Below are 26224 nucleotides of genomic sequence, written 5' to 3' on the forward strand. Positions count from 1 at the left end.
TTACATCGGCAAAACGTTTCCCTTTGAGGACTTTTTTCATCCAGGGAAACAAAAAAAAGTCACTGGGGCAAGATGAGGTGAATAGAGAGGGTGGAGCATGTGGGTTATGCCATTTTTGGTGAAAAACTGCTGAACACTCAGTGCAGTGTGGTCAGGTGCACTCATAAATCACCCATGAAATGAGTGAACACATTGAAAGAGTCTTCAAAAAAATTCACAGAAGTCAAACACAGCCTCACACAACAATGCCTGGTGGTACACTTAAACAGCTGGGTTTCTAAAACTCTCCTAGTGATGAAAGCCTGCACTACAAGGACCCACCCTCCAGAAGATAATTTCATTTTGGGGGGGTTCCCCCTCATATTTGGTCTCCCCTGGTTACTTCATGATCTCACCATCAGTTCTCTATTTCGAAACTTCATTAATAATAACTTTAGTATAGAACTTACAGTTTTCAAAATGCCTTCATATTCATTATTTCATTTAATTCTTCTAACAATGTTGCAGATTAAGTTTTATCATTAGTCTTTTTTTAAGTATGTTTTATTGATTATGTTGTTACAGTAGTTCCAATTTTTTTCCCCTTTGCTCCCCTCTGCCCAGTACCCCCCTTCCCTCCAACAATCCTACCCCCCTTCGTTCATGTCCATGGGTCATGCATATAAGTTCTTTGGCTTCACCCTTTCCTATATTATTCTTAACTTCCCCCTGTCTATTTTGTACCAACTGATAATGCTTCTTAATACCTGCACTATTTCCCCATTTCTCCCCCTATCCCCTCCCAGCTGATAACCTTCCGAATCATCCCCATACCTATGATTCTGTTCCTATTCTGCTTTGCTTAGTCGGATTTTGTTTTTATTTTTTAGATTCAGTTGTCGATAGTTGTGAGTTTGTTGTCATTTTAATGTTCATAGTTTTGACCTTCTTTTTCTTAAGTAAGTCCCTTTGACATTTCATATAATAATGGCTTGGTGATGATGAACTGCTTTAGCTTTAGCTTGTTTAGGAAGCACTTGACCTACCCTTCCATTCTATATGATAGCTTTGCTGGATAGAGTAATCTCGGTTGTAGGTCCTTGCTATTCATCACTTTGAAAACTTCTTGCCAGTCCATTCTTGCCTTTAGTTTCTTTTTAGAAATTAGCTGATAGTCTTATAGAATCCCTTTGTAGGTAACTCTTTTCTTTTCTCTCGCTGCTTTTAAGATTCTCTCTTTATCTTTAACCTTTGGTATTTTACTTATGATGTGTCTTGGTGTGCTTCTCTTTAGGTCTAACTTGTTTGGGATTCTCTGTGCTTCCTCGTCTTGTATGTCTATTTCCTTCACCAAATTAGGCAAGTTTTCCTTCATTATTTTTTCACATAAGTTTTCAATTACTTGCTCTTCCTCTTCTTCTTCTAGTACCCCTGTGATTCGGATGTTGGCACATTGAAATTGTCCCTGAGATTCCTAATTCTTCCCTTGTTTTTTTTCAATTCTTGTTTCTTCATTCCATACTGGTTGACTGTTTATTTCTTCCTTTTGTTCCAAATCATTGTTTTTAACCCTGGTTTCCTTCCCTCCACCATCAGTTGTGTGTGGATTTTCCATCACTTCATTTAGCATAGCCTTTACTTTTTCCCTTCTACATTTGCTGTACTCAAGCATATCTGTCAAGTCTGTGAGCATCTTTATCACCAGTGTTTTGAACTCTGCTTCTGTTAGATTGGCTCTCTCTCGTTTGTTAGGTTGGCTGTCTCCTCGTCACTTAGTTCTTCCACTGGAACTTTAATTTATTCCCTCTTTTGGGCCATACTTCTCTGTCTCCTCAACTTGACAATCTCCTGTGTTTGTTTGCCTCTGTGTCTTAGGTAGAGCTGTCGTATCTGTTATGTTGTAAGGAGTGAAGCCTTAGGTATTCATTAGTACAGGGCAACCCATTTCACCACATTGTGGTGCTCTAATTGTGTGAGGGGTCTTCAAGGGAACAATGCTGCTTGCTCAGCACTCACCCCTTTTCCAGGCACTTCTACTTCCTGTATGGGACTGGCGCCTCTCTAGCTGTTGTTCTGGTTGTAATTCCCCAAGTTGGTGAGTTTGCAGATGTTCTAGGACCATGGGGGCTTCTAAACAAGTGGAGTCTGCTGAGAGACTGGCAGTTTCTTCCTCTGCCCCAACCCCCACTGGTTTGCACAGTCAGAAGCAATGAGGCTTTATTTTCCCCAGCACTGGAACCGTGATCATGGCGGTCTGGTTTGGTGCTGGGAGTGCTACCCAGGTTCCTTCCTACTTTCTAAAACGTGTGACTGCGCTTTCCACCGGACTGCCACTGCTGCTGCTGCTGCCTCCACCACACCACATCCTCTCCACCTCGGCTCCGCTCCTCCTACCTGTCTGGATGAGTATTTCTTCTTTATACCTTTGTTTGTTGGACTTCCATGCAGCTTGATTTTCTGGGACTTCTGGTTGTCTCCAATTTTGAGGTAGTTGTATTCCTTGTAGTTGTGGAGGGAGATGCAGCATGTCTGCCTATGCCTCCATCTTGGCCAGAAGTCCTGGAGAGGTTGTTTTTTTCTTGTTGATTTGCAAGAGCTCTTTATATATTAAAATATAAAACTCTTATCATATGCTTTCTGCCTTTAATGTTATATTCAGGAGAACTTATCCTTCCTAAAATGAATAGCATTTTGACAAGGAAGATGAGAAAAATAGTGTACAGTAGTCCCTCTCTATATCGTGGTTCACTTATTGCAGCCTTACTATATAGCGGGATTTTTAAAAATATTATATTTAATTATTTATTGCGGATTTTTTGCTATATCACGGGATTTTGCGGTACTATATGTTTTTTAAAGTTACGTAGGTTTAAGAGTATAGAATAAATGTAAGGTTCCTACTTCGGGGGGAGGGCCTAGAATGTAATATCTGCGATAAGTGAGGGAATACTGTAAACATAGGCACTAAGGTAGAAAAGCATAATTCATATTTAGGAAATATTGATTAGGCGAGTTTGGCTATAAAAGGCATTTAAGGGAATAATGCAGTATAAGGTGGAAAGAGTAATTTAGGAATAAAATATTAATTGCTGTCATAGTCCATTTGGGCTACTATTACAGAATGCAATAGACTGGTTATCTTATAAACAACAGAAATTTGTTGCTCACAATTCTGGAAACTGGAAGTCTGAGAGGGTGCCAGCATGACCAGGTGAGGGCGCTCCTCCAGGTTACAAATGTCTTTTATCCTCACATAGTGGAAGGAGCTAAGGAGCTATGTAGAGTCTCTTTTATAAAAGCACTAAGGAGCTTGGTCTTCATTGTAGATTAAAGGGAACCACTAAAGTTGTTGTTCAATGAAATGACACCATCAACATTGGGCTTAAGGGAGATAAATCTTGTTGAAGATCAAAGTGTTTAGGATAGACTGAAAGTAGGTGGTGGGGAGAGATTTAAGTTGGAGAAAGCTGATGTGCTTTTGCAATAGTTCAGACAAGAAGTGACTAAGATATTCACCTAGATAATAAATAAAGATAAAAATTATATGATTACCATAGAGCCCTGGCTGGTGTGGCTCAGTGGATTGAGCATTGGCCTGTGAACTGAAGGGTCGCTGGTTTGATTCCCAGCCAGAGCATGAGGGATTATCTTCTCTGGAAAGCCTTCCTTGATTACTACCTCTCCACCTCCGCCCCCTCAGATGACTTTGGGATCCCTTTTCTGCTTACACAGCACCCTGAGTTTGCTCCTAATAGAGTTATTTGTCATGCTGTATTATTGTTGAGTGTTTACCTCTTTGTTTTTATGGTGGTTCTAGAAATGAGGTACCAAAATCTATTCAGCTTTGTTTTCTCCTGTCCTATAGAAGGCTTTTGAAAAGTGTTTGCTGAATTTAATAAGATTCCATGATTTGTTGCTTTCCCAAGAAAGAGATCCTTTAACATCTCCTCTCTCCTCCTCTCAGCCAATTCTATAACCCCCACTCACTCAGTTATTCATTTTTAGAGTATACCTTCATCACTTCCACTGCAGTTCAACATTTTCTTAATCTCCAAGGGAGAATGACAAGCATTCCTGATGTCTTTTGAGAGAAGGCTATTCTGGCCAAAAAGTTGTACTCTCTGAATTCCAGATTCTCTAACCTCCTCAATTTGTAAGACTAGGTTATAGTTGGGGAGGGCAGGGAGATCTAGGCACCCTCTCCTGGAATTCCTGGGAGGCTGAAAAGATTTTCTAGCTGATAAACCTATCTGCTAATCTCAAAACCAGCTGGAGTTGAGCAACAAGATAATTTGCAGATATTGGCCCCTCACAGTACCACCTAGTGGACAATAAGAAACTAACACATGGGCTCTGAGCCCATGACTGTAAATGACCAGCCCTAAAGTAACTCACTTTTAGATTCCTAGAATCTTTGCTAATTATACATTAGAAGGGAATCATCTTCAAGGAGGAAATAAATTCCAAATAAATAGTAATATAGCTTCAGGGGTAGAAAGAAAGCCAGAGGCTAATTTACTTTGCCATAAGTTAAAAGCAGTTATTGGGGAAATAATTAAACTATTATCCTTCTACCTACCATCCCAAACATAAGAGATCAGAAGGAGAATATTGATTTTATTAGTGGTTTTCAAATTTATTTTCCTGAAAACCAAGGTAAGGAATATTTCTTACATTCTAACCATATATTATATATATATATATGTATATATATATATATATATATATATAAAATATTTACCCTATTAAGCATCAATGTCTGCTGTTTTCTCTAGTGGGTGCAACTTTCTAAATCATTTCATTACCCACATTTATTTTTATTTACTTTTAGAGAAAGGGTAAGGCAGGAAGAAAGATAAGGGAGAGAAACATTAATGTGAGAGAAAAACATGAATTGGTTGCTTCTCACGCACACCCTTGACCAGGGACTGAACCCACAACGCAGGCATGTGCCCTGACTGGGAATTGAACCTGCATTGCTTTGGTTTCCAGGACTATGGTCTAACCAACTAAGCCACACCAGTCAGGGTTCATTACTCACATTTAGAAAAACACTACCTTACAAATTTTCATTCTATATCATATGATTAACACTGATTTTATGTAAGAAAACGTGGTTTTGAAAAATTATAAGCAAATTCACATGTACTTTTCATGCTGTGAAGCCTTTTACATACTTGCTTTCCCCTCCCTGCCTTTCTTTCTTGTGATGCAAGTCATGGTCTTCTTCAGAATCTAACTCCACCATTAATCCTCTCCATCCCCCAAATCAAAATAACGTATTTCTTAGCTCTCCCTCAACACATTGCTGATAACTCTACCATAGAACTTAATTAATTTGTCTAGCACTTAATTTGTGATTTGCATGGCTTAATAGCTTTCTTAAATGAAGGCTCTATAATGTATTCATAACTGCATACCTCCCAACTAGCACAATGACTGACAAGAGTCCAATAAATATCAAAATAAACTTTAATCAAACTACTAAAGACCCAGGAAATTTAAAGGTTTACTAAAGTGAATCATTTTGCAAAGAAAATAATGTCTCCTTAATAATGATTTTTAAAGTATAGATTCCTCTAAAATGTCTAAACTTACAAGGCATCGAACACCTACATATAAGCCAATTAAATGTTATTTATAAAGTCCTTAAAATTGTGTAGAGTTCCTACACAGGGGAGCTCAGGCTTTTGGTCTCACACTGAGGTGTGCGGTCAAGTCCTCATTAACTGCTCATCTGTACAAGGCCCAAATTATCCCTCCTCTTCTGTTTCTCCATGTGCCTAGTGGCCTCATTCATTTAGTCAAATGTTTGAGAATTTACTTTTGGGCACTGGGATGCAATGATGGTAAACACAGTCCCAGGGCTTGAGACACACATAATGATATAATGAGGAAGAGGGCTAACAAGTAAATAGCGTGACAACGTAATGCAATACACACCACAACAAAGGTAAGTGTGGAGTGATAAAGAAGCCAGTTAAGAGAGGTACCTAAGTCAGTATTTGAGGGTAATGAAAGTCTTCCCAAAGAGGATAACATTAAAGCTGAATCCAAAAGATAAGAAAGGACTGACTAGGGAGATGATGTCAGGAAGAGGATCTAAGCAAATGAGGCAGCAAGGGTAAATGACTGAGCCTCAGAGAGAATATGGCTCATTTGATGAACTGAAAATAGTTCAGTCAAGTTGGAGCAGTTTGACCAGAGTTGAGGAATGGTAAGAAATGAGACCAAATTGTGTGGGACCTTTTGAGTCAGGCTAAAAACTATGAATTCCTGAGACAGGTTATTACAGCTGACTTCCCCCTCTGTTGGTTTCTACACTAGCAGTGGACTAGAAAGAAAGATGGTGATAGGAGAGGGTGTGGAAATCAGAGGATATGCAAAAATTAAGTGACAGCTCTTATTAGCAGTAAATTCCTTTCCCTGTAGCAATAGTTTGCCCCAAGATGCTACTTGAGGTGGCATCTGATAAAGAAAATTTCAGATGAGATGCCCCAGTGAAGCTGTGAAGTAGATTGATTATCTTAGAAATAGTAAGGGCATTGCAAAGGTCCCATTGCTATGTAACACAGTGATGACACATGCAAATTTAACATGTCAAATGAAATTTGTTCTAAGTTTCATTTTATTATAACACTAATTTCTGTTCACTTAACTCTGAGCAAACATACAGAAATTAGTGTTGCTAATTTGGTCATACATTCATATAACTGTTAAAAATTAAAAGGAATTATTACTTCCAAAACTTGTCTTCCTGTGCCAAACTGAAGGAGATAAAACACCTGCTGGAAGCTGAAAAGAAAGAGGCAAAGATAGACAATTTGTCTACTTGTTTATTCTGTTCTTTAAAAAAAAAAAAAAAAAAAAAGAGGTCAGGGATGGAGAGGGAAATAACCCATAAACACTGTGAAAAGGAACCAAGACTCCAAGATTTGGGTGTACTCCCCTTACCCTCAACTTCAGTTCTCTGAGATTCCCACCCACCCAATTTTCTTTTGAACAAGACACCCAAATCAGCAGCAAAGAAACACTGAGATTTTTGAACACTGGGAATAGGAGGGGGAAGAGTCCAAAAAACAGGAGTTTGGAAGAAATGAGGGAGCGGCTAGGCTCTGGTGGACAGAGTTGGGGCATGAGAGATGGAGGTGAGCCAGTATGGGGGGGGCGGTACCCCTCCTGACTGCTGCTGCCCATATTCCCCAGGACCCCAGAGAGCCCCATGGTTTGTTCTGCAGTCCATTCCCTATTCCCCAAGAGCCTCACAGGCCTAGCTCCAAGTCTTCTAGCTCCTCTTCCAAGGCCCTCCTCCTTGCGAGCTTCTCTAGCTGCTCTCTGCTGGGCTGGCTGACTTCCCCAGCTTGGATCCGTTGCTGCAACTCTTCCACCTGCCGAAGCTTCTTCTTTAGGTTCTTTATCTTCTTGGCCTTCTCAGTGGTGGCACCTGAGTCAGGCTGGTCAGAGGCAGCTGTAGGGGCTGCCCGGGAGCCCTGTGGAGCACTAGGGAGCAGAGCTGTCTCTCCCATGGACACCTTATCCAGAGTCCGGCTCAAGGCCTCTACCTCCCCTTTCTCTTGCTGCTGCCGCCTCTTCTCCTTCCGCTTCAGGTTTCGTTTGGCTGTCTTGGAGAGGCCTGGTTCACCACCTTCAGGCCTTGATGGGGTGACAGGAGCAGTGGCCTCGGGGCTCAGCCCCGGGGGCAGTTCAGGTTTACTCTTAAAAAATTTCACATACTTGTTCTCATACCTGCAGGGTACAGAAAATGTCGACAGTTAAACATTCACTGACTTTTGAGCCCCTGTCTTTCTTTCTTTTTTTTTGAAATTCTGTTTATTGACTTGAGAGAGAGAAACATCAATTTGTTGTTCCATTTATTGATGCATTCATTGGTTGATTCTTGTACATGCCCTGACCAGGGATCAAATCCACAACCTTAGCTATCAGGATGGTGTTCTAAATAACTAAGCTACCTGGCAAGGGCCTTTAGCCCTTTTATTTTTCTTCTTTCTTTCTTTTTTAAAAGATTTTATTTGTTTATTTTTAGAGAGAGGGTAAAGGAGGGAGAGAACCATCAATGTGTGAGAGAAACATCAATTGGCTGCCTCTTGCATGTGCTCTGATGGGGAATCAAACCAGGGACCTTTTGCTTTTTGAGAGGATGCCCAACCCACTGAGCCACACCAGTTAGGGCAAGCCCTTTTCTTAACATTCCAAATCACTTTACGCTTTTCACCTTTCTGCTTCCTTCCTCTCCCTTGGTCCCTCCCCAGTTTTCCTCTCTCTTGCAGGTTGTAAGAGGGGCCGTAGGTCTCAAAGCTCTAAATCTCTGAATGCTATTTGGAAGTTCTGATGAACAGAGGCTATAAGAAAAGGACTAGTCAACCCCTCCTCTCCTTTCTCAGACAGTTGTTCCCTCCTTCTGTTCCTGGGGTTTGGGGGCATCAGGAGATTTTCCCTGAACTCTTAGGCACACATGTTCTTTCTTTCTATAAGGACTCCATTAAATACCCATTCCTCATGTCTAACCACGCACACTGGGACCTCCTCCTGGGGCACATAGCCTTCTTTCACCCTCCGCTGCTTGCGCCAGGTCCCGTCGGGTCGCTGTGTTGAAGCGATGTACTTGCCTGAAATGAGAGAATTCAGTTCAAGAGTTACTCTAATTTTCAAATAGTTCCCAAGATGAAAGGATATATGAATGCACACAGCTTCCCTCAGCACCCATCTGACCACTAAATGGAACCATTAAGGTATCCTTTTCTCATAGCAACCCTCAATCCTGCTCTGGTCATTATTATTTACTGAGTGCCTATATACTGTATAACACACCATCCCTGCCCTCAGGGAGTTTCTATGTTTATAATCTAGTTGGTTAGACAAGACAGGCACAGAGGAAGTTTTTTTAAAACAAACAAAAAAAAACCCCCAAGATAATAGCATTAGGACATCAAAAGACAGTAAATGATTAAGAGGCTAAAAAGGGGCAAAAACAAGGAGAAATGACCAGAGAGATATTGTAAGAAGGGAAAGTTTTTTTAACATGGATCATGAAAAACAGGTCAACTTTAGGAATCCATACTATAGATATAAAAGCATCAATACAGAAGGACATATATAAAGAATGCTTGTTGCTGCATTATTTAAATTAACAAAAAGATAAAAGCAACTTGAATGGCCATCGATAGATGATGATTGAATAGATGTGAGTCAGCTACATGATGGAACACCAAGCTGTTATGGACAAGAATTTTAGATGTGTCCTGACTGGTGTGGCTCAGTGGGTTGGGCGTTGTTCCACAAAGCGAAAGATTGCTGGTTCAATTCCTGGTCAAGACACATGCCTGGGTTGCAGGCCAGGTCCTCAGTTGGGGGCTTGTGAGAAGCAAATGATTGATGTTTCTTTCTCGCATCAATCTTTCTCTCCCTCTCTTTCCCTCTTTAAAAATAAATACAATATATATTTTTTAAACTTTAGATGTAAATACAGTGACCTGAATGGTGTTTGTGATACACTAAGTGAAAAAGTAAGTTGCAGAAAAATGAGTAGTGATCTTCAAACATCTTTTTATTTCAGGATTCCCCCTTACACTCTTATTTTATATTACACATTTATGCAAAATAAGAAATCATATTTATCAGTATCACCAGAAAAGTCTTTATTGGGAAGCTGTCTAGCTCACAGTGGCAGATACAAGTTTTCCAAAATTCTAATGTTCACTTGAAAGTTTGAAGCTTATCATTGGCAACAAATACTGTCAATTTTCCTTCAGATAACAGGCTCATTTCCTTTATTTTCAGGAAAATGCCTATTAGATATCTAGGTCTGAATCACCAATTTGTCAGGGGTTCTTTTAAGTAAAAAATGGTGGCCCTGACTGGTGTGGCTCCGTTGACTGGGTGTTGTGCCACAAAGTGAAGGGTTGCCAGCTTGATTTCCAGTCAGGACACATGCCTGAGTTGCTGGCCCATGGGCAAGAAAAGGCCCATCATTGTTTCTCTCCCTCTCTCTCCCTCCCTTCCCCCTTCTCTAAAAATAAACAAATCTTAAAAAAAAAGAAAAATGGTGGCCCTGACTGGGTTGTTCAGTTGGTTGGAGCACCTTCCCATACACCCACTAGTTGTGAGTGTGATGCCTAGTCAGAGCGGTACCAGAGGTAACTGACCAATGTTTGTCTCTCTCCCTTCCTTTCTCTCTAAAATAAACATATCCTCAGATGCGGATTTTTTTAAAAAAACGGTGCTATATGAAAAGGAAACTTATTTAGCTTTCAACTAGGACAGTGTACCAGCACTTTTCCTTGAGGCACAATCTTCAGTGTGCAGAGAAAGTTTCATGTTTACTTCCCATTTAGTCCGCAGTGAACACTAAAAAGATGTATAACTTTCAGTTATAAGATGAAAAAAAATAAAAGAAAAACAAATAACATAAATAAATTCCAGGGATCTTAATCTGTAATTAACAAACCTGTATTATATACTTGAAATTTTCTGTGAGAGTAGAATTTTAATGTTTTCACTGTAACAACAAAATGGCAACCCTGTGAGGTGAAGGATGTATTAATTAAACTTATTGTGGTAAACATTTCACAATACACACAAATATCAAACTATCACATTGTATAACCTTAACCTTAAATGTTATATGTCAATTATATTTCATAAAACTAGGAAAATAATAAACAAAAGTGTGTATTCGAGGGCCAGGATTTAATCAAATTAATAACTTTTATTGCATCATCTTCCCTGGCTGGTTTGGCTCAGTGGTTTGGCTGAAGCCAAGCTGTATTGACTCCGTCTTTCCCTTGGACCCTTCAGCTGCGAAGAGAGGGGGGTCTGCTGCATGGGCAACAGCAGACCCTCCATATCACCCTGCCCAGGCTCTGTAGCTTCAGCTCCACTGGAGAGGACACTCCAGCATCATCGCAAGATGTCGATTCAACACGGGAGGAGACAGATACCGTGTCACTCCCGAGTCGGAATGCACAGCCATTCTCGGCAGTGCAGATAGACTCTTAAGAAGCTACACCATCGTCTCTCGAGACAGACGGCTGCCGACGACGATTGCATCATCAAGGATATTAAGTGAAAAACTGACTACTGTGAGCATGTGGCAGTGAAGAACACAATGAGTATAGTTGGTACTACCACCTTGATTAGTGATAAGGGGCCAGCTGTTTTATCCACCTCTGCTTATGCATATCAGTGAAAATGTCAATCCACCAAATAGGCAAATAACATCTTAGTGTATTATCAAAATAGTTACATTTGCAGACCTCCTGAAAGGGACTTAGGAAACCCCACAGTGTCCTGGACATTTTGAGAACACTGGTGTAGAGTACGCTCCCATTCCTTTTTTTTTTTTTTTAAATCCTGACCAGAGGACATGTTTATTGATTTTAGAGAGAAAGGCGGGGAGAGAGACATTGATGTGAGAGAGGAGCATTGATTGGCTGCCTACCGTATGTGCCCCGATCAGGGATGAACCCGCAACCCCATATATGTGCTCTGGGGGCAGGAGGTGTCAAACCTGCAACCTTTTGGTGTACCAGACAACGTCCAAACCAACTGAGCAACTCAGCCAGGTTTATGCTCCCCTTCTTGTTGAGTCAAGGAGCAACTTTTAAAAGTTTACGGAGTCTGTGTTAGGGGCAGACAGGTGTGGAAGGGCATATACCAAGACACCAAAACTTTAATGCTAGTTACCTTAAGAGGAATAACCTGGAAGAAGAGGTGGCAGAAACCATTAACAATAAATGTATATATATACACATACACACACATACAGGGTATAGCAAAAGCAGGTTTACAGTTGTGAATACTTGAAAGAGTTCATAAAGCTATAGTGATAATCATAACCTGCATGTCTTTTTCCATATGAACAACTGTAAACTACTTTTATCCATATATATGTAGGTATCTTGTACTACTTTTTTTTTTTTTTTTTTTAGCGTATACAGGCCTCCCATATGTATTTGTATTGTTACATGATTTGGTTTTTGTGTTCAAAATGCAAATATCATTATTAAAACAAAACTTTAAAAAATGTGTTAAATAAAATGGGTAAAATTTGACAGCTAGAGGGGGTAGGAAAAAGGACAAACATGAGCAAAGAAAGGCATGGATGTGGGAATGGGCGTGGAGTGTTTTAAGATCAGAAAGTAGACGAATCCCGGGGAATCAGACAGTCCATGTTAGGGAGTAACAGGAAACCAGGTTGAAAATAAAAAGTGGGGCCAGACCTTAGAAGGCCTTAAAAACAAGGTCAAGGAATTCAGAGTTTCATTGTGTGAATGTATGAGAATGAAGATATTGTTTGCTTAGCTGTGACAGTTTATAAGTAAGAGTAGAAACTGAGGAATGAAAAAAAACAGAGGCTTAAGGGAGGAAGGGCTGAGACTAGAGCGGGGCTTTGAAGAAAGAATCAAAAATTGAGAAGAGGGAAACAGAATGGATTCTAAACAGAAGCTCATTCTAAAACAAAATTTCAGACATGGGAATGTAGATGGCATGTTCAGGAGACATTGAATAGACCTGTTTGACTGGGTCTAAAGGCTGGAGTAGAGTAAATGAGGGGAGAATGTTCATACCTGAAAATGCCAATTAAGGGATTTTAGTTTCTGGAGCGTGGTATGCATTCACTAAGTATCCACATACGAATGAATCTTTTATCCAAAGCAGTGCTTTAGGCAATTAATTTGGCATGATGAGAAAGTGAATTGGAAAGGGAAAACATTGGAGCCCAGGCCAAGTAGCTCATTTGGATGGAGCATGGTCTTATATATCAAAAGGCCACTGTGGGTTCAATCCCCAGTCGGGGCATGTACAGGAGGCAACTGATGGATGCTTTTCTCTCACATCGATGTTTCTCTCCCTTTCTCTTCCTCTCTATCTAAAATCAATAAACATAGCCTCAGGTGAAGATGAAAAAGAAAAGAGAGAGAGAAAACTCTGGAGATTGGAGAAATCAGTTAGGAAAAAAAGACTGCAATAATCCTGGCACAAGGGACAGAATTGGCTGAAATAGTGAGAATGGAAAGGAAGAGCTTGGTACCAGGTACATTATCAAGGAATCAACAACACTTGGGAGAAGGATATAGGTTAAGGAGTTAAAGTCAAAGAATGCAAAACATCTTGTTTTTGTTATACCAATCTTGAAAATTTAGCATAAGGAAATAGTTCCAACAGAAAAAAAAACAAAAACAAAAAATAAGGGTGAGAATCATATTTTTTAAATGGCATTATCTATAAATAGCTAAAAATTAAAACAAACTCCACATCCAATCATACAGGAATGATTTACAATACATTCATTAAAAATGATAAAAAATTTAAATCATGTAATGTGATATAAAACATAATTATATATATATACCATGATTTTAATTATGTCAGGCATATTTGTAAGTTTAGAAAACAATGTGCAATGTGAAAATTTGAGTAATTAGATTATATTTTTTCTTTACAATTCCCATTATTGTTGTTGTTTATTGTAGGTTTTAAAAATATCTTATTTCAGGTTTTAAACCTAAATGCCCTGAAGAATGGGTACACAAAGGAGAGTGAAATTACTTTTGACCAGGTGAGCTATAGATTTCAAGGACACATCTGTAGTGATTGTTGGAAGATGAGCAGGTTTTAGATGGGTGCAGGCTTGGGGCTTGGCTATGAGGAAAGGAGAAAGGGAAGTATTTCAGGCATATAGGACAACATAAGCAAGGGGACAAACTGAACTAGTCATGCTCCTAAATTCTTCCTGGATTCCTGTTGCCCTCAGAATATGTATGTGGAAAATGGAACCATACACAAAAGGCCTTCCTGACCCAGTCTCTAGCCTTTTAGCACCCAGTTACTCATACTTGCTGCTTCAGCCACTGAAGTATTCACAAATCTCACCCGGAGGTGTCTCTATTCTTTTTTTTTTTTTTTTTTGGTTTGGCTTTGGCCTGGAACAGACTTGCCTTGAATCATATGTTAATTCCTATTGGTATTTAAAGGTCAAGTTCAAGTATAAACTACTCAGTGAAGTCTTCCCTGATGTACTCGGGCCAAGACAGGTTAAAAGCCGCCCTTTGTGCACCCACAGCATCTGTTTTGGCCTTTATCATGCTCTAATGTTTATATAATTGTTTGTTTGCTTGAGAGCAGAAACTTCGTCTTTGATCTTTGAAGGAAAGGGTTTGGCCCACAGAAGACTGTGATTAATTCAAATTAATGAATCAATAAATGTATGTATCATTTTAGGGAACAGGAAGAATCCAGTATATTTTGGGCAAAAAGCATATGTAATAGGAAAAGAAACTAGAGGTAAATTAGTCAGAAGATGAAAGGTGTCCAGTCTCCTCTTGACTTTGGACTTGAGCTTGCAATTGTGAGAACACTGAAGGACAATAGGGAGTATAATCTTCTCAAAGCAATGCTTTAAGATTAACTTGAAAATATGTAACATAAAGTAAAGGTAAGAAAAAAGCAAAAGCAATAGCCACAATGCAAGAAGACTTAATTTAGATGCTCTGTATGGGTGTTGAAAGGAAAATGAAAGAAAAAATCATCATGAATAAGTCAACAAGATTTGAAGACTGCCAAGATTTGAATTAGAGAGGAAATAATTGAAACTGTGCTACAGTGGACTTAATTTGGTGATTTTCACATGTATTCTTATTTTTCACAACATACCTGTGGGTACGTAGGGCATATGATAACAACATTTATTCACGCATGGATTTTAAATGTTTATTGAACACTTACACTGTAACAGGACCTAAGGATACAATGAATAAAGCAGGCAAATGTCTAGCTTCCTTGTAGCATACATTCTAGTGAGAAAGAAAGGTAATAATAACACAAATAAACTAATTACAGTATCACTTTTAAATGTGGAAAATTTAGAGAATAAAAACTACTGATACAAAAAAAGTCCTGAGAAGAAAACTTTGTGAAAGTAACTGATTCTATTCTAGACAGGCAGTGTATACATGGAATTAAGGAGAAACAGGCAGCAATAATAAACATATATTTAAGTAAATTGTCCAGAGATTAGTTGAAGCCTTAAGGCTAGTAAAGATGAAATGTGAGAAAAGAAAGGGCAGAAGCTTTTTGAATGGCCACCATTACTGGAAGCCCTCAGAGATACAAATAGCCTATTATCACAAGGGAACATTTATTGTATATCATCTTGATTCCATTCTCTGGCCTTGATGGTATCCAAAGGTAAAGTCAAAGAGAAGAAACAGGTTTGGCGATTCTTACCCCTAGAAATAAAATCCAAGGGCAGATTATCAGGATTTTCCAGAAACTACAGATTAGAGACTATTACTATAACAATTTTGTAGACTTTGTTTTTTCCACACATCTGTTGTTTTGTAATCCTCAATCTGCTCCCTTAAACTGAAAGGGCCCTGTATTCAGGGATGGCAGGAAGACAATGAAGAGACAACACAGCAAGGCTTGGGAGAATGCCAAAGGGTTAGGTGGAAGGGACTGTTACAGGTATGCTGAGTCAACCCCTGGGACCTGCTTCAAGCAGGGAGATCTGGGTCATAGATCTGGGCTTGAGGATGATCACAGGGCCAACAATTATAAGATGCAGATGAAATTTCTAACATAGAGAAAATAAAGATCCAGTTTGGAGGACTGACCTGGAAAAATAGTCATGATCATTTTCCTCGAGGAAGAATGGTGTCAGCAACAACAGAAAATGAACCGAAAATGAAGAAGAACCACGCTACGCTATGGAAACCAAGAGTTTTAAGTAAGATCAAGTGATTAACAGTATTAAGTACTATAGAGAGATTAAGGAAAAAAAGATTTTGTTCATTTGGAAATATCTAGATATTTCCAAGAATATTGTCTCAGAAAAGTAGACTGGTCAGAAGCCAGACTACAAATTAATTAAATGCAATAAATTGCTGAAAGCCTCCTCAAGAAAAGACTATACAAAGCGCTACAGGGAGTAAAATGGTCCCACTTTCAAGAAATTTACAGTTTAACTAAGGAGGGTGGATAAATTAGGCAAACAAATAAGACAAAAATATAAATATCGTAAGTATCCTAAGACTGATACATACTGGTAAGAGATTTCAAGAGAATAAATGATCACACCCTGTTTAATAGGGGAAGGTGACATAAAACCATAAAAATCTTGATCCTAAGTATTAGGTAGTAGTAATAATAGTAACAAATCAATGGCTTGTTATTTCTGCAGGCAGAGAAAAGGGAAAGGGCATTCTAAGAGGAATAAAAACAAGCAAAATCACCCTGGCTGGTATGGCTCAATGGATTGAGCACCAGCCCATGAACCAAAAAGGTCATGGGTTCGATTCTACACATTGATGCTTCTCTCCCTCTTTGTCCCTTACTTCCCCTCTCTAAAAATAAATAAAATCTTAAAAAAATAAAGCAAAACCATTTCAATGGAAAACTCACAGTATGTTAAGAACAATTAGGGAAGAGCATATATTAATAAGCAGCTACTTTAATAAGTAGCTACAAGAACTGTTCCTACATTATCTTATTGAATCTAGACAACAGGTACATATTATCATTTACAGCTGAGTACAGTCTTCAAGAGGTTAATATGTCCAAGATCACAAAGGCAGCGTGTACCTGCAATCTGAACTCAGTTAATTTTTTTTTTTTTTTAAGATTTTATTTATTTATTTTTAGAGAGGAGAAGGGAGGGAGAAAGAGAGGGAGAGAAACATCAATGTGAGAGAAACATCGATTGGTTGCCTCTCACACATGCCCCAACTGGGGACCCGGCCTGTAACCCAGACATGTGCCCTGACTGGGAATCAAACCAGCAACCTTTTTGCTCTGTGGGACTTCGCTCAACCAACTGAGCCACACCAGTCAGGGCCTGAACTCAGTTCTGATGCCAAAGTTTACACATCAGCACACTACTATCACGTCTGTCTTATACTAGATAGCCCAGTTTCAGTGGAGGGTATAGGCAGAAATGTAGTATGTGATGATAATATATTGAAAAGTAGTTTGTGCTCACAGTAGTGAGTAGTATTTTGAGTGAAAGAGTGGATGATCCATATGGAAACTGTATAGTCAATTCTCAAAAATAATAGCGGCTACCCTTGCTTCATGCCAAGAATAATGCTCATACGTTATTTCATTTTCACAACTCCATGAAGGATTATTTCAGTTTCACAGATGATGAGAAACGTAATAACTTGCCCAAAGTTATAAAGTCAATAAACTGCAGTAGAATTCAAACTGAGGCTCTGGGTTCCAAAGTACTTTTTCATACCACTATTGTGTTATCATGTTATAAATGAAAAAAAAATTGAAAAAATAAGTTCAACCTCACTAATTATAAGAAATATATAAATTAAAACAAAGTATTTTCATCCATCAAAGAATGTTTAAAGGTGAAAATAAATACCAATGCAGTCAATGAAGTGGTAAAACCTGCATATTCATATATTGTTGGTGGTTTAAAAAACACCCTTTAGAAAACAATTTGGCTAACATAGCAAGAGAATATAAGATGGGTCTATCATTTTTCATCATTTCCCAAAGCTTTTGTTATATAAAATACTACTTCCATAAGACATTAACAAGGGCTATCTAAAAAAAAAAAGTTAAATTAATTTGGGAGATTCTGGATTAAGCACACACAAAAAATATTTTGTTTTTATTGGCAAGACTAAAATTCATTATATTCTTATTCATGAGAATTTCCAAGACCAAATATGTTTTACAGTGTTTCCCAAGTGTTTTTGACCGCAGGTACCTCATTTTTATTTTAGTTATTTACTTTGTAGTACATCTCACAGGACTAGTAAGTGTTCTGAGAATCATATTTTAGGAAATACAGCCATTTACTATGATCTCAATTATGTTCAATATAGATCAGCTATATGTGTGCAGAGAAAGAGTAACTAAAAGGAATTGTAACTATAGTCATCTTTGGGTTCTGGAATCACCAAACATGTGAGTGACTTATATTTTATATTACTTTTGAATATATTTTCCAAGCTTTCTACAATCAACGAGAATTAATTTTACAATTAATAAAAAAATAAATATTTGTACCCTCCAAGTCAGTAACTCTACTTCTGAGAAATCTATCTTAAGAAAATAACCCTAAGTGCAAGCAAAAATTTATACACAAAAATATTCATAGAGTTCTTATAATAAAAATTCAGGAAAGCCCTGGCTGCTGTGGCTCAGTGGATTGAGCGTCGGCCTGCGAGCCAAGTATCGCTGGTTCGATTCCCAGTCAGGGCACACTACTAGGTTGTACGTCAGGTCCCCAGTTGGGGGCGCGAGTGAGAGGCAACCACACAGTGATGTTTCTCTCCGTCTCTTTCTCCTTCCCCCTCTAATAAAATAAAATAAAATAAAGAAACAAAGAAATAAATAAATAATTAAAAAACATTTTTTCAGGAAACAATCTAAAAGTCCAATAACAAAAGAAAGGTAAGAGAGGGTATATGTCCAAACAATAAAACATACTGCAAGTATTTTAAAAGATGTTTACAAAGAGGTTCTAATAGCAAGGAAAATCTTAGTCATAGGGTTAAATAAAAAGGCAAGATATAAAATGTATCTACCGTCTGATTCAAAAGTGTTTTTAGAATGCACAGAAAAAATGGTCAGAAGGATATATGACAAATTTAACAGTGGGTAAATGAATTATATTGAATAAAAATGACATAACTTGATTTGTGCTTAAGGCGTAATAATCTGATAATAGTGTGTCAAATGAACTGCAACAGAGACTAGAGATCTGCTTAGGCAGTCACAGCAATATTTGCAGGATAAAGGAAACTAGAATTTTATCAGGTACTTAGAATGATCCAAGTACTATGCTTGACACTCTGCATACATAATCTCTTCTAATCCATATATAATAATCCTTACATAACGGTAATAATTACAAAACCATTTGTTGGGCACTTTCTCTGTGCCAATGTGTACATTATTTCATTTAAATTTTAATTCCCACAATAATCCTATGTTTAGGCTGGGAGGAGGTGGGGGAGGGAAGAAAAAGCAGGAAAACTGTAATTGCATAAACAATAAAAAAAATAATCCTATAAGGGGGATAAATGGTAATGGAAAAAAAATTTTTTTTAATCCTATGTTTAGGAGTTATTCCCATTTCACTAATAAGAAAACTAAGGTTTAGATCCCCAAGGCTTAAAATTCCCAAGGCCATATAGCTAACAAGTATTGAACATAGGACAGGGTAATGGTAGTGAGACCAGAAGAATATTTTGACAACTGGTACGTGTGTGGCACAAGGAGCAAGAGAGGAGTAAACTACGCAAAACAGTGATACCCCAATGGCAGCAAATTCTGATTTTGGTTTTCTATATCATTCCCCAATAAAAGGAACAAGGGCTCCATGGAGAAGTGGCTGATTCTAGTACTGAAGTATAAATTAAAAAGGTAACCCTGGAGTATATTCTAGTGTCATAAAGGAAGGAAGAGTTAAAATAACAAAAACACAAACTTACACTGATGGGATATGCCTAAGGGACACAGGACCAACTAAAAGAGCTCCCAATGTCCAAAGAGGGAACATTTGAGCGATAAAATAAATAAAACAGTATTGTAGTATAACCTGAAGTCCATACTGATGTAAATATTAAATGATTGAATAAACACAAGGGAGAGAACAGACAAATCTCAGGTGCAGAAGAATTCCAAATAATGTATGTAAATTATCTGTCCTTTAAGGAAGGGAGCAAAACTCTCCACTCTTCAAGTGTGGGCATTGATCCCAGACTAGAAGAAGCTGAAGGAGTTCACCATCACCAAACCAGTATTACAAGAAATGTTAAATGGACAAGAAGAAGAAAGAAGAAGGAGGAGGGAGAAGGGAGGAAGGAGGAGGTGGAAGGAAGAAGCAGAAGTAAAAACAGGAATAAGAAAAAGTCATAAAGAAAAAATTCTCACTGACAAAGGCAAACACAATAAAAGCAGTGGATCACTCGACACTAAAGCTAGCACAAAGGTTAAAAGGCAAAAGTAGGAAGACCATGTGTAACTACAGCAATAAATTAAGGGATATACAAACACACACAAAAGAAGTAAAAAATAATGACAAAAATATAAACATGGAGGGGGTTAGTAAAAATGGTAGTGATTTCAGAATGTGTTCAAACTTAAGCGACTAACTTAAAACAGAGTGCTATAAATACAGCTTAGTACATATGAAGCACATCATAACCACAAACCAAAAATCTACAAGAGATATACAAGAAACAAAGAAAAAGGAATCCAAATACAACACTACAGAAAGTCATCAACATATGAGAGAACAAAAAAATCTACAAAAGCAATCAGAATACAATAAAATGGCAGTAACTATGTACTTATCAATAATTACTTTAGAGGCAATTCCTATGGGCCCTGTGGGTGACTGGTAGTCTCCACTCCCTCCTCCTCTCCTCTTTGCTTTTCCCCTTTCCCCTTACCTCTTCCTTTGCTCCTACAGGCCCTTGAGTTGGTCCCAGGGTTTCCTCTTCCCTCCAACCCCTTCCCCCTCTTCCCTCAGGAAAAAAAAAAAATTACTTTAAAGATTTTATTTATTTACCCCTGGCTGGTGAGGCTCAGTGAATTGAGTGCCTGCCTGTGAACCCAAAGTTCGCCGGTTCAATTCCCAGTCAGGGCACATGCCTGGTTGCGGGCCAGGTCCCCAGTTGGGGGCATGTGAGAGGCAACCAGTTGCACGTCGATGTTTCTCTCTCTCTTTCTCCCCACCTTCCTCTGTCTAAAAATAGACGCCCCCAACCATAAAACCTGGCCCACAACCCACGCATGTGCCCTGACTCGGAATCAAACTGGCGACCTTTGGGTTCACAGGCCCGTGTTCAATAATTACTTTAAATTTAAATTTATTTAAATGCTCCAATCAAAAGAGGAATGGATAAAGATGTAGTACACGTATACAACGGAATATTACTTGGCCATAAAAAGAATGAAAATCTTACCATTTGTGACAACATGGATGGACCTAGAGGGTATTATGTCAGTGAAATCAGCCAGACAGAGAAAGACAAATACCATATGATTTTACTTACATGTGGAATCTAAGAAATAAAATAAACAAATAAACAAAAAAAACAGAAACAAATTCATAGATATGAAGAACAAACAGTTTCCAGATGGGAAGGAGGTTTGTGGGCTGTGTGAAAAAGGTGAAGGGATTAAGAAGTACAAATTGACAGTTACACAATGTCATAGGATGTAAAGTACAGCTTAGGGAATATAGTCAATAATATTGTAATTACTATATATAGTACCCACCAGAATTATTGGATCACTTTGTAAGTTATATAAATGTCTAACCACTATACTCTACACCTGAAATATAAATATTAAATTTTAACTGTAACTGAAAATTTTTTTACAAAGGAAAAAAGAAACAGTCCTGACCAAGTAACTCAGTTGGTTACAGCATAACCCCCATACGTGAAGGTTGCAGTTTGATCCCCAGTCAGGGCACATATTGGAGGCAACCAATTGATGCTTCTCTCTCTTTCCCTTCCTCTCTCTCCAATCAATAAATTTAATAAAAAGAATTTTTATGGGCTATGCCCTGGCTCGTTTGGCTCAAGGGTTTGGGTGCCAGCCTACAAACCAAAAGGTTGCTGGTTGAATTCCCAGTCAGGGCACATGCCTGGGTTGCAGGCAAGTTCCCTGGTTGGGGGCATGTGAGAGGCAACTGAGCAATGTTTCTCTTGCACATCAATGTTTCTCTCCCTCTCTGCCTCTCTCCCTTCCCCTCACTCTAAAAATAAATAAATAAAATTTAAAAACACATGGGCTATGAACAGTGACTTTCTTTAAAAAAAATTTTTTTTTAATTTAATTTTTTAGAGAGAGGGGAGAGAGGAAAAGAAACATCAATGTGTGGTTGTCTCTCAGGCACTCCCAACTGCGAACCTGGCCGCCACCCTGGGAATCGAACAGGCAACCTTTTGGCTCGCAGGCCAGTGCTCAATCCACTGAGCTACACCAGCCAGGGGAGTGACTTTCTTTTAAAGAAAACAGTACAGAAAGGAGAGGAAAAAAATAACTTTAACAGTGGAGAAACCTTACAAACGATACCTTAACCAGGTGATCATAGTCAATATCAACAGTGAAAAATCATTGTAACACTATTTACTCTTGACGTGATATGATGAAAACGTCACTGTGCTTCAGTGGTTGATCCCCCCCAAAACACATAACCCCAGTCTAATCATGAAAAAATACATCAGACAAATTCCAATAGGGGGTATCCTACAAAATACCTGACCAGAACTCCTCAAAACTGTCAAGGTCATCAAAAACAAGGAAAGTGTGAGAAGCTGTCACAGCCAATATAGGAACTTAAGGAGACATGAAAACTAAATGTAATATGGTATCCTGGATGAGATCCTGGAACAGAAAAAAATTAGGTAAAAAGTAAGGGAATCTGAATAATGTAAGGACTTTAATTAATAATAATGCATCAATATTGGTGTATTAATGGCAATAACAGTAACCATACTAATGTAAGATGTTAATAAGAGGGGAATTTTAGTATAAGGTATATGGGAAGTGTCTGTATCATCTTCTTAAGTTTCCTTTAAATCTAAAAAATAAAGTCTATTTAAAATTTTAAGAAGCGAGAGAAGGAGAGAAATAATGTAAAAACAGTTGCTCTTGGGTTGGCTAGAACAATGGTGCCTTTAACAGAAATAAGAAAAAAAAACTGATACTGATTTTGGTCAGATTGTACTTGAGGTGTTATGACAATATATCCATGAATGAAAGCTATTTACCAATTATAAAAGGGAATCAGCAACTCAGGAGAGGCTGGTGCTAGAAATAAAAATTGTAAAGGGTTAAGGATCAAATAAGCAGTAAAGAAATGGAAATAAGCCCTGGCTGCTGTGGCTCAGTGGATTGAGCATTGGCCTGCAGGCCAAGTGTCGCTGGTTCAATTCCCAGTCAGGGCACATGACTAGGTTGCACGTCAGGTTCCCAGTTGGGGCACGAGTGAGAGGAAACCACAGTGATATTTCTCTCCCTCTCTTTCTCCTTTCCCCTCTCTCTAAAAATAAATAAACAAATAAATAAAAAAAAATTTTTTTTAAGGCAATGGAAATAGTATGTATAGACCTAATAGTCAAAAAATCAAGCTGTGGAAAGGAAAGAAACAAATGATGGACCTTGATTTTGCAATGCAATGGAAAGTGAGGTCATCATGCCACAAGAAGGATAATTAAAGGGAGGGCTACAGAGAGCTAGAAAAGGTTGGGGAAATAGCCATGGTAGAATGTAAGCAAACCAAGAAAAAAAAATTGGAGCCCTGACTGCTGTGGTGGCTTAGTTGGTTGGGCTTCATCCTGCAAACTGAAAGGTCTCTGGTCAATTCCTGGTCAGGGCACATGCCTGGGTTGTAGGTTTGGTCCTCAGCAGGGGTGTGTAGGAGAGGCAACCAATCAATGTTTCTCTCTCTCTCTTTCTCCCTCCCTTGCCCTCCTCTAAAAATAAATAAATAAAATATTTAAAGCAAAAAAGAATTGGAGAGAAGCTGTGATCCTGGCAGAAATTAACATTAAGTTACATTTTACTGGATCTGCTAGCTTCTGTGCTTTTTCTCTAGCCATATGCTGCGGCCTAGAAGCAGAAGCCAAGAAAACAGTTGATGGGTATGACTAAAGATAACATTAAGTGCTTGCTTAGTATAGATCAAAACAAATGAAGAAAGCAATGACAATAAGCAGCTGGTTACAGAGGTCTAGCAAGGGCAGCATCAAAAACAATCACAAAGGGAATGACAGAGTCAATGAAATGGGAAAGGTTAAGAACCAGTGAATCCAAGGAGGAAAAAACGTTGATTCTGTGGATATAAGGTAGTGAAAAATTGACTGGCAAGGAGGCTAAAATAAGTGATGGGGAGCATCTGAAGGGGAAGATGTATCATAGATGAGGTCCAAGTTGTAGTGACTCTAATGTGTAGCTGGTTTGAAAATACGAAGGAGAGTCAATGGTCTCCTGCTGAGTAACTAAAATCAGAGTATCCCAAAGGTGCTGGAGACATTGAGAATGAGAGCAAGAAATAAGAGTGCAGAAAAAAAAATGATGATGGCCCTGAGGTTTTAGAGAATATGCTATAATTTCATGGCAATACCTTCCATAAGTATTAGTGTGACAGTGGTAGATCAATGATCTGGAAGTAGGAAGGGAAAGCAAAAAAGCAATGTGTTTTCTTCCCATCTTCCACATGGTCACAGAGAAAAGAAGATACCCCATGATGGGAGGGGAGGATGAGATGTGATACCTGGATATTCATTAAATCAATTTAAGAAAACAGTTAAAAATAAAGAGAATTGTACTGGAAATGAAGGAATATTTTCAAAGCACACATTAGAAGAAGCTAGTTGAATAAGGACCTACAGAGTAGAGAGCAGGAGAGGTGGTACCACTTTGAAATGTGAGGTTGGGGAGAGGGAGCAGACATCAGGGTTGTCATTAGATACCTACCGTAAGAGAAGTGGTTGGGATGTAAAGAACATGAAAAACAGCAGAGCAAGAAGCATAAATGGCATATTTTAAAATAGACGGTATGAACCACAGTACCCGCACAATATCACTTCTACAGAAGACTACACATACACAATAAAAGCTACAAAACAAACAGTAACACCTTGCCTTGCACAGGTTTTTATAAACTACTTTCACATATACTACCTTAGTTGATTGTCAATGACTAGATATCACTAAGCGTATTTTCTTCTAAAGATGAGGAAACTAAGAGGGGACAAAACCAGTTTTCAACACATAAAGCTCACAGACATAGCAAGCACTTCAGCATCTCAATCAGCAAGAGTGGAAATTCTTCTCTAACAAGAAGGAATGGTGGGTTCTGTCAACTTGCCAGAGGGCTTGGGAAGCCACTAGACACATTCCTAGTTTGCTTTCTTCCACCTTAGAGCTATCAACTCCTATCACTATCAACAGAGGAGCAGAGAAGGGTTGGGCCCTCAAGGAGAAAACTCAGGCTAAAAGTTATATTAAGTTCCTCGTCCATTTACACCTCTGGACCTCACTGACCCAACAATAAAGATGAGGGAGAGAGTGGGAAAAGCACTACGTAGCAATGAAGAGATCATCTACAGATACAGCTTGGAGAAAAAGAATTAAAACGTGGCTGGGGCAGGGCAGAAAGTAGGTATAAGTAAAAGGTGGGGGAGGGGAAAGAGGGAAGGGCAGGAATAGGTGAAAACTAAGAGTGTAGGAACCCCCAAGGCTGGAGAACCCAAAGGAGATACTGGAGCTTCAACTTTATGAAAACATAAAAGGCCCGTAAGGGTCCTGGAGTAGGAACCAGACAGCATTGAAGGACCCCAGGGTTTGGGTGACCGGAAGCAGAGACCCCCTAAACTCGAGACCAGAAGGGGGCGCAGGTGACACCCCAAAGGAGAAAATGAATGGGGAAGGCGGTCCGGAGGGCGGGGCAAAGGAGGGGCCCCGGGATGGGCGGGGCACAGACCCCTTCCAAGTCCGAACCCCTGCCCCGAGAGCCCGGAGAGAAGCGGCTCCGCGCCTCCCGCACTCACCGCCGGTCTCGTCAGTTACATAGGGAGTCGCCATCTTGAAAACGCAAACCACTTCCGGCGTGAGCGGGCTGGGGTCCCGCCCCCCTCCCCACCGGAAGTGGAGTCCAGATCGTAGCAAGCCACCATTTTCATCTTAAAGGGAAAGCACGCAATTTCATGGACGAAGGTAGAGGAGAAGAAAGAAGGGAGTAGAAGCTGAAGGCTTTAGTAAAATAAAAGCAGTGGGCTCTTTTACTGCTACTGATCCTATTATTGAGCACCTGCTGCATGTAAAGCAGTCCTCTGGGCGCTGAGAGAATTCTGAGGCACAGCCCACTCCTTGCAGGCACTCTTCGTCCATCCAGGACCTACGAGGGAAAAGGGGGCAAAGCCCACCTGCACCCAGAAAGGGGATCTGATAACTAAGCAAAAGAATATTCTGGCCCTGGCCTGCGCCCAAGCTCCAGGACGGCTTGGGGACATGGAGCCTGTCAGGCAGACTCCGGGAACGCACTGGGGTGCACTAGTGTTGGGGGGCGAATGGAAGACCCCCCAGTCCTCTCTTAGAAGGTGGGCAGTCGAAATCGTGTGCCAATTGCTCTCAGCCGCACTGCTCAACTAGCCGAGTAGAGACCCGCGAGAGAAGGCAGAGGGCCCTGCTTATCGGTCACCTGTCTCAGCAGCCCAGAGGCGGCGGTGGACCGAGTTCC

The 26224-nt window shown here is 39.4% G+C and overlaps 1 protein-coding gene across 2 annotated transcripts; it reads right to left on the bottom strand.

Annotated features, from left to right (window-relative positions):
- Positions 1-6797: 6797 nt before the first annotated feature.
- PYM1 (PYM1 exon junction complex associated factor) lies at positions 6798-25616 on the bottom strand. 2 transcript variants are annotated; one of them, XM_090273346.1, is made up of 3 exons: positions 25536-25616; positions 8513-8606; positions 6798-7725 (listed from the first exon to the last, which is right to left on the bottom strand). In XM_090273346.1, exons 1-3 carry the CDS (start codon positions 25567-25569, stop codon positions 7242-7244), a joined length of 612 nt encoding a protein of 203 aa, XP_090129472.1. In that variant the 5' UTR covers positions 25570-25616; the 3' UTR covers positions 6798-7241. The 2 variants fall into 2 exon arrangements, with proteins under 2 accessions (XP_090129472.1, XP_090129473.1); XM_090273347.1 differs by having other exon boundaries at positions 8506-8606.
- Between the last annotated feature and the right edge of the window lie 608 nt (positions 25617-26224).

This window comes from Furipterus horrens, unplaced genomic scaffold (genome assembly GCF_987537825.1).
Source record: "Furipterus horrens unplaced genomic scaffold, mFurHor1.1.pri manual_scaffold_4, whole genome shotgun sequence".
In the NCBI taxonomy this organism is placed as follows: Eukaryota; Metazoa; Chordata; class Mammalia; order Chiroptera; family Furipteridae; genus Furipterus; species Furipterus horrens.